Source organism: Corvus cornix, chromosome Z (genome assembly GCF_000738735.6).
Source record: "Corvus cornix cornix isolate S_Up_H32 chromosome Z, ASM73873v5, whole genome shotgun sequence".
In the NCBI taxonomy this organism is placed as follows: domain Eukaryota; kingdom Metazoa; phylum Chordata; class Aves; order Passeriformes; family Corvidae; genus Corvus; species Corvus cornix.
Genome location: NC_046357.1, coordinates 52811035 through 52825109, shown reverse-complemented (window position 1 = coordinate 52825109; position 14075 = coordinate 52811035). Strand labels below are relative to the sequence as shown.

At 37.2% G+C, this 14075-nt stretch overlaps 1 protein-coding gene across 3 annotated transcripts in view; it reads right to left on the bottom strand.

Annotated features, from left to right (window-relative positions):
- The window catches only part of PCSK5 (proprotein convertase subtilisin/kexin type 5), a 225985-nt gene that overhangs the window by 62067 nt on the left and 149843 nt on the right, over positions 1-14075 (bottom strand). For 2 of the 3 annotated variants that reach the window (XM_039566779.1, XM_039566777.1), the window contains exons 13-15: positions 7004-7140; positions 1920-2063; positions 16-118 (exon numbers count right to left, since the gene is read on the bottom strand). In XM_039566779.1, coding sequence (XP_039422713.1) covers positions 16-118; positions 1920-2063; positions 7004-7140 — 384 coding nt within the window. Of the gene's footprint in view, positions 1-15; positions 119-1919; positions 2064-3831; positions 5201-7003; positions 7141-14075 lie in introns of those variants that run through there. The other variant, XM_039566778.1, reaches the window with a different exon arrangement.

Below are 14075 nucleotides of genomic sequence, written 5' to 3'. Positions count from 1 at the left end.
TTCTCTTTGTCTTACCTGGTGTTGTTTTTAGATTTGTAGTAATAGTGCAGACAGTCAGTACAATGATCTGGTCCTGGCCCATCACACCCTACTTTACTGCATTCTGCATTGCAGGGACCTGTAGTAAAAACAGAACACAGATGGCCAAAGGGATTAAAACTTCTCATTTAGTTCTTGGGACACCTTAAAACACAGTATTTTATTGCAGAATGCGATTACTTTGCTTTCCTGTGTTAAGGACTACATTTAGCACAGGTAGCTTGGTTTGCTGCCTGCAGTGTGAGCTCGAGATTGAGCTCTGGGTGGCAGAAGCTCCAAGCAAGAGGCCATGCAGACACTTCACATAAAAAAGGACATGGAGACCTGTGGTACTGGTCAGGTGACCAGACACTTAGAGACACAGCAACAGCCAAAGACACTGAGACTTCCATGCACTTAAACTGTAAGGGTATAAAAGCCCAGGGTTTCCCTTGTTCTGGGTCCCTTCTCAGAGGCACTCAGCTCAAGCTGTTATTTTGTTATTTAGTTACTGCACCAAGATTAAATTATTCTAAGTATTGGGAAGTCTGAGACTCTGCTATGGGAAAACTAGGGTCGAGCTAGTAAGGAAACCTGGTCTGACTGTGTGAGTGTGGGGTGTGTAGCTCTGAAGGGGCCTCGGTCCTAGCTCAAGTGTTGAGAGCATGACTGCAAGAGTGGCTCCTGGATGGCTGGACTGGGAGGTTTCCTGAACACCTGTTTGATTTCAATTCAAAACTTAAAAACAAAAGGCAAGCTTTTTTAACAAGTATGGCATCCTTGTTTTATTTGGAAATGTGTGAAAGCTTCTGTAATTCATAATTAGGAATGATTAGCAAAATAACTTATAAAAAGCATAAATAAAATAAAAACATAAATCAGTATGAATATTACGATCAGTGGCTACTCTGGTTGCTGAGTGGATATCAACCGGTCCAAGGTCCAAGTGGCTACCATGACCCAAGGAACCAGACAACAGGGCCCCAATGCTCTGTGCTGCTACATGCTGCAAAAGCCTCAGCTAATACCCACTGATTTGCATGTCTTCCATCTCACCTGCACTCATGTTAGGCTTGATAATGCTTGTGGATCTGTTCCAACTCAAGATATTCTATCAATTTTTTCTTACAGTTTTCAAATAGATCCTTCCTGCTATGGGAGGAGAGAACCATCAAGTCTTGCCTTTATGCAGGTGAACAATGACTGTGGGTGAAGTTACAACTTCCAGGATCACTGCTCTCTCCTGAATGAAATGTGTAGAGTTTGCTTTGTACAAAACTTTAAGAAGTTAGTGACCTTTACAGTAGAGATAGTAGTGTTTCATTACCTACCAAAACAAGGAGTTCTGCAGCTCTCCATCTAAAATAGAGACTGTGGGACTGACATGTATGAAAGGAGAATGGAATAACAGAAAATACTAAATTGAACTTTGTTCTCCTTTTTGCTGGCCAGAGATACACTTCACATTCATCACATGGTACTGCTAATGGTGGATTACATGTAACAAACTGCCCACTTGACTTATTTTGCAGTGCTAAAAATCTAGCTCTATTAAAGTCTAATGACAAGGCTGAAAAACTTCTCTAGGGATCACTGAGAAACAACACAGATGTAGAAGATAAAGTTCTTCCCATATATATTGATATGTGCATAAGTATATATAGCTTTACATACTTATATGCAAAACAGTGCATTCTTCATAGCATGTTAATTGTAGCTTAAAAATATATAGCTCTATGCATACAAACTCAAACACTTAACTTAAAATTATGAAACAAATACTTCCCATTTTCAATGAAGAATCCAATTTACTGAACATTTTACACATGCAGGTTCTCAGGTCATCCTTAAAGCCATTAAGTTTCAGTAAATGCACAAATAGAGTAAATGAATGTACACACCTGAATAGTCATCTGTTGTATAATCTTCTGTAGGGTCTTCAACTGGACTAGAGCGCACTCTTTCCACTTTGGAAAAATCATTTCTTGGTGAGTAAGGCTGGATGGATGTTCCATACAGTACTAAGGACCACTCTTTCAATTTTCCTGGAAGTTAAGTATTATAAAACTGTTTTCAGAACTACTTCTCTTTTCTGTGTCTTACAAAAGTATGTCACTTTTAAGCATGTTGTTATGAGTAGGTATGGAAGACACTGCCTTTCAAGTAAGTGAAACAGTTGTTTTACTATAAGCTGAGAAAGCTATTTTCTTCAATCAGATCTTTACACTGTATTTTCATTGCAAATCTCTTGTAGGTTTAGCAAAGGTTTGCACCATGGGCTGAACTCAATGTAAACAATAAACAAAACATCTGGGCATACAGTTATTTGGAATATGTATATGGTACTCAATAAGGTGGATTTGCTCTGGATTTTGTCTTCCACTCAGAACATTATTAATTGTCTGGTAATTATAATTTGAGATCTGTTAGCTAAGTAGATGTATTCAGAATTCTGACTTAATAAAGGGATTACATAAGAGTACCTTTCATTGACTTGTAGGACACAACTTGATGAACAAGAAACAGCCTCTCTTAAAATCTCAGTGGAAGAACATCAGTTTCCCACTCAACCAGCATAATTTCTAATTTATTTGTGCCAGTTATTTGGCAGATATATCACTGTATTGTCTGCAATCATGATTAGCATTTTATCCTCTTAATATTTGAGTGAAGACAGAAAAAATTGTCTGGCCACCTGAAGCATTATCTGACTTTCTGGTAAGTTTTTTTGGGGGAAGAATAAAAAGATAAAGGTGTTTCAAGTTCATGCTGTCAGAACATAAAGGGTGAACTTTCAGTCCCCATCTTTCTCTCTATACTACTAGGTGAATTAACTTGGAGAAAGAGCAAAAACACTCAGGCCTGAAATAATGCCTAAAAGTAATGATGAATAAAACCCACATCCCTGCTTGAAAAGGTGCAACCTAAGTTTGGTATCATCCTATTGTCTTGGTTATGTTAATCTGTGCTGGAATAGCTCGTTATAAATGTCAAATTCTTATCAGAACAAAGAGAAATTAGAGAAGCAGGGAGAATTTGAATGATCCTGTTTTGGAGCCTGTGGTTAAAATTCTTTCCAAGGAGAGCTATTATTTAATGAGAAATGTAATTCAGGTATGACTCTTCTCAAGAAAATAATGTATTATACTTTGTGTAAAATTAAATTCAAGCAATCTTCCTCTTCTTTAATTTTAATGATACTCAATAAATTGAAACGTCGTTCACTTGGACTTTTTCAATCTGTGCAAGCAAATTAATTTGACCTTTACAAGTGATTTCCTGTATTTTCCCAATGTTATCTGGTAACCTCCACTGACATGGCAAAGACAAAGACAAGCATCTCTCTCCTTGTACATGCATGCTTTTATCAGTAAGCAACAATAAGCAAATACACTACCTGACAGATCTTAAACAAATTTCTTTTAAATAGCTTATACTAGGGCTAAAGATGGAAATCTATGTTACCTCTATGAATCTATGTCTCTTGCCAAGCCTCCTTCTGAGACAAAAATTTCTACACTTCATATGAAACCTCTGCTCTACACTCAGTTTTTGAGCAGAAACTACAGACAGAGACTACATCATGTGGCAGTTGTGTCACACAGTAGCTTTCAGCTTTTCACATCTGAATTATAATTTTCTTTAAAGAGACATTTGATCTTGATTTAAAAAATTAACTGCTGACAAGTCTACCACACCTGCTGCCACACTACGGGCTAATTACCTTGGCTGTAAAACTGCATACACCTTGTTTTCAATTTGTCTTCTCCTACCCACAGACAGGTAGCTCTTAAAGACCCATTAGATTAAAAAGATCCAAATCACGTATTTTCTTCCTCTAAAGACTTGTGGGAATCAAGTTACATCTCAATACTCTTTAGACTGATCCAACTGTGTCCTTAATGACACTTTTCTTTTTTAAAAAGAAGTCACACAGGGAGATAATTTTTAACCAGATATGCAGTCATCACATCCCTTTCTAAAATACAGCTTCTCCATGTCCAGTCCCTGCCTTTTTTGTGTTTTAAACCACTTCTACAGCATATAAACCATAATACACTGGATGCAACAAAAAAGAAATGTGTTTTATTAAGTTATTCAGATCTTTTTATCCTCATCTTTTATTATGAGGCAAAACTCACTCAACTTCCCGAAGTTTTATATTTTTTCCCAGAACCCTGATAAAAGTATTCACAAGAACCAACTACAAACAACCACAGGTAAAAATGCTCCTAAGGCACAGCATACTGTGTCTGCATTTTACACATACAGAAGGTCTTGTACTACCATCACCGCAGGAAGGATTGTTAGTCTGAATGCATACATAAAGCAAAAGAGTAGCAAGGAGAATAATGTAGGGTCTCTCAGGAGATTAGCTGCCTTGCAAGAACAGTTCAGTAAATAAAGAGGAGAAAAATTCATGTGACTTGCCAGCAAGCAAATGAAGTCTTCCTCAAGGTGGGTTTAATTTGCACAATGAAATATTTCAATAACTAAGTATATATACATACACGCACACTTTTATAATGAATAAACAAAATACGCACATTTAAGCCAAAATCTTTCTTTCCCCATTTTTGGCTGATTCCATCATTTAGTTTGGCTAGAATAATCCTTTCCCTGCTTTTACTTCGGATGTATACCAAAGGTCCCATATTGTATTTACAGAAGAAAGGGTACATCACAATGTTTTACGGCAAACATATGTCCATCTCCATAAACTCTACAGAATTAAATGTAGAAATTACATGCACTACTTTTATGAACTGGACTCTGCATTTCTTTTCAGGTAACAGATGTGGCATTACCTTGCCACTGCAGGGATATGATGACACATTGGGTCTTTCTTTTTAATTTAATGGCAACTCTTAATTGTAAGATCTTTCAAGAGCTAAGAAACACATGCACAGAACACAAACAAGAAACAGGCATGATGATGATATCAGTGTGATAAACTGCAGGCTATGGTGATAAACTGAAGAGGCACCATGAACTGGAGAGGCACCAGGCATAAATTATGTTTAAGCACCTTTTGTTTACTTCATGTTCTCTTCAGTGCAGAGACTAATCCCGATATGCCCAAACAGCTGAATTTATCCACCACTAATATATGGCAGGCACTTCCAAATCTTTTTGAACAGAAGAGTTACTGGACAGCTTTCATCAGAGGGCAATCACTGCTCTAGAAAGATGGGGGATACATTACTAGACAGTATACAATGAACCAGGATCCAAATTCACAACCACACTGCATCTTGTGAAAACCAAATGCACGTAAAAAACAAACTAGTCTCAAGCAGTGTTCTGCATTGTGCTTAAAACAAAGTAGAGAATAAGCTCTCCAGCAGCATTCTTGAAGTATATCAGCTTCCTCCACACCCCTTAGTTTTGTAGACCGACTTTCTCCCAGTCCCCTAGCCTTACTGAGCCTTTTCTCCCAGAGTTGCATCTTTAGGCCTTAGTTCTGATGGAGGAAAGGAAATCAATTCCACTGAGAAGAGTATCTATAAAGTATTGAAATCAATAAATTGGTAAGACCTATACAACCATAAATGTAGTTGTAGTGTGCAGGAGTGTGCAGGAACAGGCTTTGAACTGTAAAGCTGGAAATGTAGCAGGCCACTTTGAGACCATCCTGATGACGTAAAAGGCCTGTAAAATATGTCTAGAGAATTGCCCACATTAAAAGTTTGCAAAATGGCTCCATGCTACCGCTTTTTTAGTGCAAGGCATGTGTCAGGGAAGAAAAGAGGGAAATAGCTGAAATGTGTTGCTCTGTGGTTGTTCTTCATGCCTGCTGGATGAACCAATGGGTTCCAGTACACACAAAGGTGAAGAGCTACCCTAACTTGTCCTTCACACCAGAGATATTCCTGGATGCATCAGGAATAACAAGTGCAAAATGGAATTAAAAATACTTGATTTTTAACTCTTTTGAGTAATCTGATTAAAATTAAATTACTTATTTGCTGCTTAATACCTCTCCTCTATTAAATTTTAAAGCACTGAAAAGTAAAAAGAAACCCAAACACAAAACCTCCTCTTGAATTCCTGGGCAGTTTTGCTTATAGTCTATGGCTGCTTTTCCAAACACATTTAGTGCATACCCCTTTTTAGTATACTGGAAACTCTGCTTGTCATTTAGTGGTGTGTTTAACATCATTTGGCTAAGAACCTTTCATGACTGCAAAGCTATGGTGAGAAGTGATCAGTGGTGATAAAGTAAAATTTAAAACACTGGCAATGTTGGTGTTTTCTTGCAGAGCTCTAGGTGAAGATAATCAAGATTTTCAAAATGCTGTGCTTAAAGTTAACCACATGACTATACAGCTAACATTTGAATAACACTGGCCTGATAACTGTAAAAAGTTATCAGAGTCTTCAAGTTGTTCCCTGCTCAGAAATTTTGAAACTCAAACATTATCTTGGTCTTCATTAGGGACTTACTAACCACATATTGTGTAAAAGCTTTTCAAAATTTTGGCTTATGATTGCTGGTTTACTATCCTAAAAAACTAAAATCAGGTTATGCAGGCTACTGAGTCAGCCAATAAGAAAATAGGATTTGATGACTGGACAAAGAAGCTGATTTTAAAAGTTGAGATTGGCTATCAGAACATGACACAGCTAAAGCAGAGTATAAATACAGAATTAAAATTCTCATTCAATTCTATCAACAGTGGTTGAGTAAGGCTGATCTGTATATTAAATTTTTTAGGGAGAAATTAATCTAAAAAAAAAAAAAAGAAATAAGCCAGAATAAAAGTGAACCATGTGTCTTAAAAGGTATATAACAGTAACATAAAAATGAAGAGTGCACTGATAACTGAAATTTAGAATAATGCTCTTCCCAGCTATGGCTTCACACTAAAACCAGTGTGTGGTCCAGACATTTTATTTACAGATATTCCAGCTGTAAATAAAAGGTGGAAAACAGCAAGCACTTTTCAGAATTCACAGAGCCCAAATAATGTTAGAGTCCTACCTGGAGTCTTGAAATTTCTCAGCTGAGATGGAGTGTCACAGATTTCCAAGATCCAATCACCCGCTGCTTTTTCACTCCAGCAGTGAGTAGTCATAAACTCCCAGTTTTTGAATCCTTCCATGGAATGATCAAATAGCCTAAAACAAATCATGATATTATTTCAAGGAAAACTTCTTTTCCTGGGAAGCTGTGCCTCCAAGTGTGCAAACACCTGAATAATATAATAATCAACCAGTTCGTTCATTTGTACCTTTACAAACATTATTCATTATGGTTTTCTCACAAGTATTTCAAGCACATTCAACCGTTTTTTGCTGCTTGATGGAAGAGAGTCTTTACATGCTATCATGTTTTTATAATGAAAAAAGAGAATGGCAAGCAAATCCATTGCAAAAATACCAGAATTTCTAATACTATTTAATAGCATTTGTGTGTCTTGGAAAAACTACATATAATACAGAATTTCACTGCTTTAATAGCATGATGTAAATACAAATAACTTGTAAGCTGGAAAATTTCAGTAACATTTATTCTTGGCTTTTGATTGGAAAACTTGAAAGTATTAAACCAAATAAAAATGATGACATTTAAGACAATTGTGATTTAATACATGTCACTTCTTGTGAGGAAGTAATATGTAACTGAGACATTGGCCTCAATCCTTGAACAGCCAAGGTATTGCCCTCTTCAAACATTTCACAGAACTCAGTTTGGGTAAAACCGAAAGACTAACGGCATCTGATTGTTTCATCTAACCAGTACCATTATCCTAATTTCATTACCTAGGCTGTGAGTGAAAACATTAGAACTTAGGCCTGGATGATGATAATTTCAAGTATAGGGAGACCCATTTCAGGTACTGTAATGTGATTGTGATCCCGTATGAGAAGGGGAAGGAGGACCCTTCCTGGCCAGGGATTAGATACAAGAGAATTTGCACTTTTATTCCGTGTTCACAGTGTGTTGCTTGGTACCCCAAAACTGTTGATGAGAAGAGCACTCTAAGAAGGACTGTTGCCTCCAATAAAATCAAATGGCTCAACTTCTAAAAATACATATATAACTATACATTCACATATATGTATTTTTATATATTTGTGTATATATATACACAGAGATATGTATACATGTCAATTTATACATGCATGTATATACATATATATGTGTGTGTAGTATTTATCATTATTTTAATTTGGTCTTTATGTGTGAAAATTCCAGCGGTAATAGCTGTGCTTAAATATTTTAAAAAAACAAGAATCTCTACAGCAGAAAATCCAACATATTGAAAATGCTTGTCTGTAAAAGAGAGAAAAACCTAGCATTAGACAACATAAATGTTACATTTGAATTCATGTGAATCTGTTCCTTTCTAAGCTAATTTCAAGATTTATTCTCAAAAGGCTGTGAAGTTCAGCAAATATTGGGAAAACAAGGTACTTGTGTAGGTACATTCCTGCCACACTGGGTAGGAATAAAATGCCATAGTTCTTTCTGGAAGCTTTGGTCAGCCAGAGGCAAGAGGTCAGGTACTCTGTGTCCTACACTTCTTGCAATAGAAACTGTACGGACCTACACGATTGGTGCACTTTGTATCAGTATATTATGAAAATCAAAACCTGATTTTCATGCTCTCATTTCAAACATAGAATCACAGAATCATAGAGTATTCTGAGCTGGCCAGGATCATCAAAATCCACCTGCCGGTGCTACACAGGAAAGCCCCAAGAATTACACCATGTCTCCAAGAGCATTGTTCAAACAATCCTCGACTCTGTCAGGCTTGGTGCTGAGACCACTTCCCTGGGGAGCCTGTTCCAGTGCCCAACCACACTTGGATGAAGAACCTTTTCCTAATATGCAGCTTAACTCCCCTTCAGGGAGTTAACTTCAGGCCGTTACCTCAGATCCTGTCACTGGTCACCAGAGAGGCGGTTGGTGCCTGCCCCTCTGCTTCCCCTCACAAGGAAGATGTGGACTGTGATGAGGTCTCCCCTCAGCATCCTCCAGGCTGAATATGACAAGCGACTTCAGCTGCTCCATGTGCGGCTTTCCCTTCAGACCCCTCCCCATATTTGCAACCTCCTTTGGACACTCTCTAATAGCTTTATAACCTTCTTACATTGCAGTGCCCAAAAGCGCCCCTAGCACTTGAGGTGAGGTTGCCCCAGCTCAGAGCACAGTGGGACAATCCCCTCCCTTGCCCAGCTGGTGATGCTGGGCCTGATGCCCCCAGGACACACTTGACCCCTTCCTGACACGCTGGCCATGGAACTGCTGACTCAAGTTCAACTTGCCATTCAATTTGCGCTACCTTTTTCCATTTTAAATGAATGTCTATAATAGTAGTCTAATTTATTAGCACTTATAAATTTAAATATACATTGGGATTCATTTTCACTGATAATTGTGTGAGATTTTCTTCTGATACAGTTCTGTGTTTTTGTGTGTGTGCCTATAAGTGTATATGTAGACATATTGGCAGCATAATGGGCCTGTTTCACGTCACTGTTAAATCAGTTGTGTGACTATAGCAGATCTCACAAATGCATGGCACATACCATTTACTGAAATATTAGAAATTACTACACAGTTATTGTCCAGAATTTGCATGCAAGTATGTTCAATTTAAGTCATGTAGGTTATTTCCAGCTGTTACTCAAATTGCCATACTGTTGTTTTCTGATAGCTAATGTACTACTTTCTAAACACCCTGTCAATGCAACAAGGCAGCAGTATTTCTCTTTGCTATTATAGCAACTAAATTATATACTATTATATAAGTACTGTGCAATTATAAATTCTGTATTCACTGAGCTTCTATTCATATACATTAGAAACATGAACTGCTGTTTATTTTTACTGTAATTAGTCTGATATTTTCCATAGTACTTTTTGAATAACTAGGTTTGTCTTATTTTGAAATTTTAAATTGTTGTCAGACTTCCATTTTAAAAATTCTTTTAAGTAATTTTGGGTGGAAGAGACAAAAATCCCACATATTGTTTCAATAAAAACACCTTTACCTAAAATATGCTGTGACTGGAATTGTAAGCTTCCATCCATGGAAATGGGTAAGATCTGATAATATTATTTCTGAGAAAATTGACCAGTTTTTTTAAAGAATACTTCTCTGGGAAAGATTTGAATTTTATAAAATAAGGCCTAAATTGGAATCTTTGAATGTATGAACTGTGTTTCCACAAAAGATTCTACAAACAAAAAGCTACAGACAGGTCAGAAGAACAGTGAAAACATACTGACTCTGAGGCTGTCTGTGTATGCATTTTGGACATACAAAATGGTCCACGTACTTTTGCTTTGCTTTGTTTATGCACTAAACTCTCAAGTCAAAGAACCTATGAGGCAATACATGGATTTCACTTTAAGTGGTGTTAAAAAAATGAATGAAATTATCAAATGTTCACCTGTATGTTCCTGATTCAGAAAGAAATACATAGTATCTTTTAAGGAGCATGCAGCCACTCCAGAATTTAATTCTGTAATTTGTCAAAATTCATATCAAAAACACACTTACCACACAGATTATCATGTACTAATAAAGTTTGGTACACCATCTGATGACTTACTAGCTGACTATTACAGATTATTATAGACTAAAATACTTAAACAAGATTATTAGAATAATCTGATAGTTTTAATGACCATGATCATATACCTGTACTTACGAACATAACATGCTTTTAAACACCAAAGTGATTAACAACATTTGAATTTTTAAAACTTATTTGTTAACATAACCACAACAGAATTCCAGTTCTGTTGCTCAATTACTCAGGGGACCTTTCTTAGAAACAAAACACTCAACATGGGGTGGACGTGACTGAATGATTGACTATATAAGCTGCTGCTTACAATGAATAGTATACATTTAAAAAAAATTGCTCTTCTCTTCTGAGAAGTTTTATGCCATACTTATCACATACTATATGTATGTCTATATAAGAATATGTTTCACAGTGTAGAATAAAATACTTATTTTCTTAAAACATATTCAAGAGTATTAGTCTCTTCCACTGCCACCACTTCAGCCTAAAAATTGTGTAACCCTTCTCCTCAAGAATATAATTTAAAGTGGAAGTGTTCATCTGTAATCAAACTTTAGACCTAGAGGAAGGCAATTAGTTACTTTCTAATAGTGTTAAAAAACCCAACAAACAAGTGTTTCAGCTTTTTAAGGAAAGAATCTTTAAATTCCTAAAAGCTTGGAAAAATTTCTTTCAATTTTCAGTTTCATATGAGAAAAGGCAGTGAAGGTAGGGGATTTGTTTAGCAACACCAGCATCAGCTGTCATGAAAAATAAAAAGTAAATGCGTAAAAGGAGCTTCTTTTTAGTTATCAAGATTGTTTTTTTCAGCTGAGAAGGTGCAGCTGCACCTGATGACAGCAATGGTTGCATACTGAACTCAATGCATTAAAAGCCTGGAAACTCTGCACTAGCTCGTGGCTATGGCTGCAGTGGAGTAGCTGGCAAGAGATAGGAATTCTCTTCCCCTACAGCAGCAGTCTTTGTTATGATGTGCTCCAGCACGCGAAATTGGCAGCCTCACAGGCAAGTGGTCCTTGCCCAGAAGTCTGCATGGCCACAAGTCTTCAAGTGTGCTTATGGTTTGAAGAGACTATACAGTGCCTTCCCAAGCTGCGTACCTGGAAGTGCTTTGGTCAACTATTCTCCTTAAAGCAGCTCTTCTCCACAGGGTCGAATCATCAGCTCCCTGTGAGATGTAGCCCCTGAGAAACTGCAGACAGCTCAAACTGACTTAACCAAAGCTTCAGCCAGACCCTACTGCCCACCTGCACTGAAGTATTTGGAAAAAAAGAAATGGTCAGAGAACACACTAGGCATTTCAGAAGCTTTTTAACCTACATGTGGAAGATCACTTAAAATTTCTGGATGTGGAGCTAAAGAAGACATATTTAAAGTATATGCATACGCACCTTTTTTTCTTTTTCATTTCCATGTTACATCTGGTTATCACAGTTAGTTTTATGATACCTCTGAACTATCATGATAAAGTTGTTTGGAGTAACATGAACAACAGCGTACAATGCCTGCCAGCCTGAAACAGTGGCTAGTACAGCAACCATCATCTTTAAAAGTGGAGAGCTTGTCCCCAGTGACTACACATATCCACAGTAAATGATCCATCATTACTGGCACACATGTCAGGCTGAGGAGCTCCACACACTCCACTGGTCAGCCAGCTGCTCCATAGTGGGATACCTATTCATCAACCCCCCAAAAGAAAAAGAAAATGGAAAAAAAAGAAAAAAAAAGATACAGCCAGTATGAATGAAACAAAACACAGCAAGTATGAGTTGGGAAAAACAGTTTTCCAAGAACTGTTTCACCCTGTAGACTTTTTTGTGGACTTAAGATTACTACCACCTCAGAGACCTTTTCAGTGAGAGTCAGCATGAAGGTCGGCCCTTAATTTTCATCATAATAGGATACATAAAATGTTGGTTTTGTTTAATATTAGAGTATAACATGTAAGGTGCAGAAAAGATGGATGCCTAGAAAGTAAAGTTTTCCTCTACTTCAGATCACCAAGGTCTTTCACGAAGCAAACAAGTGATTAAGATTAGATAAGAATAACTTTGTTTTGGTCTAAGAGTTTTCGGCAGAGGATGGTATTACTAAAATTTACTGATTGCCTAGGTTTCATGATAGGAAAAAGATGGCCATGAAAATACTTTCTTTTGTTACTGAAGAGAAGTATTATTAATACCAGGGCCATATAAGCTTATGAAGCTAGTGGCCTGGAAAGTTGCCACCATGTGGCTGAAATATTTCAGTTACGCGGTTCAAATGGCAACAGCTGCTTTAAATTTAAAGGGCAAAAATTAAATAAGCCATGACTTCAGTGGGAGACAAATGAGCCCTAAGTTTGCTTCTCCTACCCCCTTTGTATTTAGCTTCTCCTCCACAGCCTGCCTGTACTGAATGTTTGTTAGAACTGACCTTGGTATGTCTCAAAAAACACTCAGAAACCCATGCTGCCAAATCCACTGGCCAATTGTTTTTGAAAAGGGGATACTGTTCCCCTTTGGACTTAAATCTAGCCTCATCCTCACACCAGCCAATACTCTCCCAGCCTGTATTTTCCTCTGCTGCAGCACATCCAATGTAATCATGTTTAGTACTTTCCAAACAACAAAGCAGATGTTCCCTGTAATGCAGATTTTGAAGAATGCACGTAAGGCTTAAACCAGTGACAGTGTAATCCACCAAATGCCTGCAATGGAATCCACATTGACTCTGACTAACAAGTTTTCTTACTGAAGTCATTTTAGGGGATGCCAACATTAAGGATAAAATATGCAGAAAAAAGGCCAAATATTGCCTTGAGGGACCTACTTGTCAATGCACCAGAAATTATGCACAATGACTTTTCTTCCAGAATCAGTGGAGAATTACATGTAAAATATACCTTTTGCACTTAAAAACATTTTACCAGCAAACTGTTTCAAATTAAACCCAGATGAGTAAATGTAAAGCAATGAGGTTTTCCCTGGGTTCAGTAAAAACAGCTGGTACTGCTGCTATTAATCCTGTACATGTGCGTTAAAAAGTCTTGTATGTCTGAGAAAAACAGTCAGTAGCAATGTACAACAGCCTCTGGGGCCTTTGCCTATAGCATAAAAACCAGACTATTTGCTGCCAATGTGTGTATGCATGTATGCCAAATGCACGCATGCTTACAGCTGAATGCATTTATTCACTGATATTCAGTATTATTGATACTTTAAAAATCAAAAGCCTCATAACTAGTATTTCATACTAGTGAATAACAGCAATCCTACTTCAAGTTTTGTTTTACAACATGATGCTAAAACATATACATCAACAACACACAGCATACTACTAACTTCAAGAAATTACTACCTGTAAGCTGTATAACTCTTACAGCAAGGACAAATAAAATAAGCCTTGAAACACCATTTTGGAAAGTATTGTGTTCATATCCATCACTTTACCCAAAGAAAGGGCTCGTGAAGGTTCTAGGTAATTCAGACCTAGAATTTGCAATATACATTTATCCCTAACAT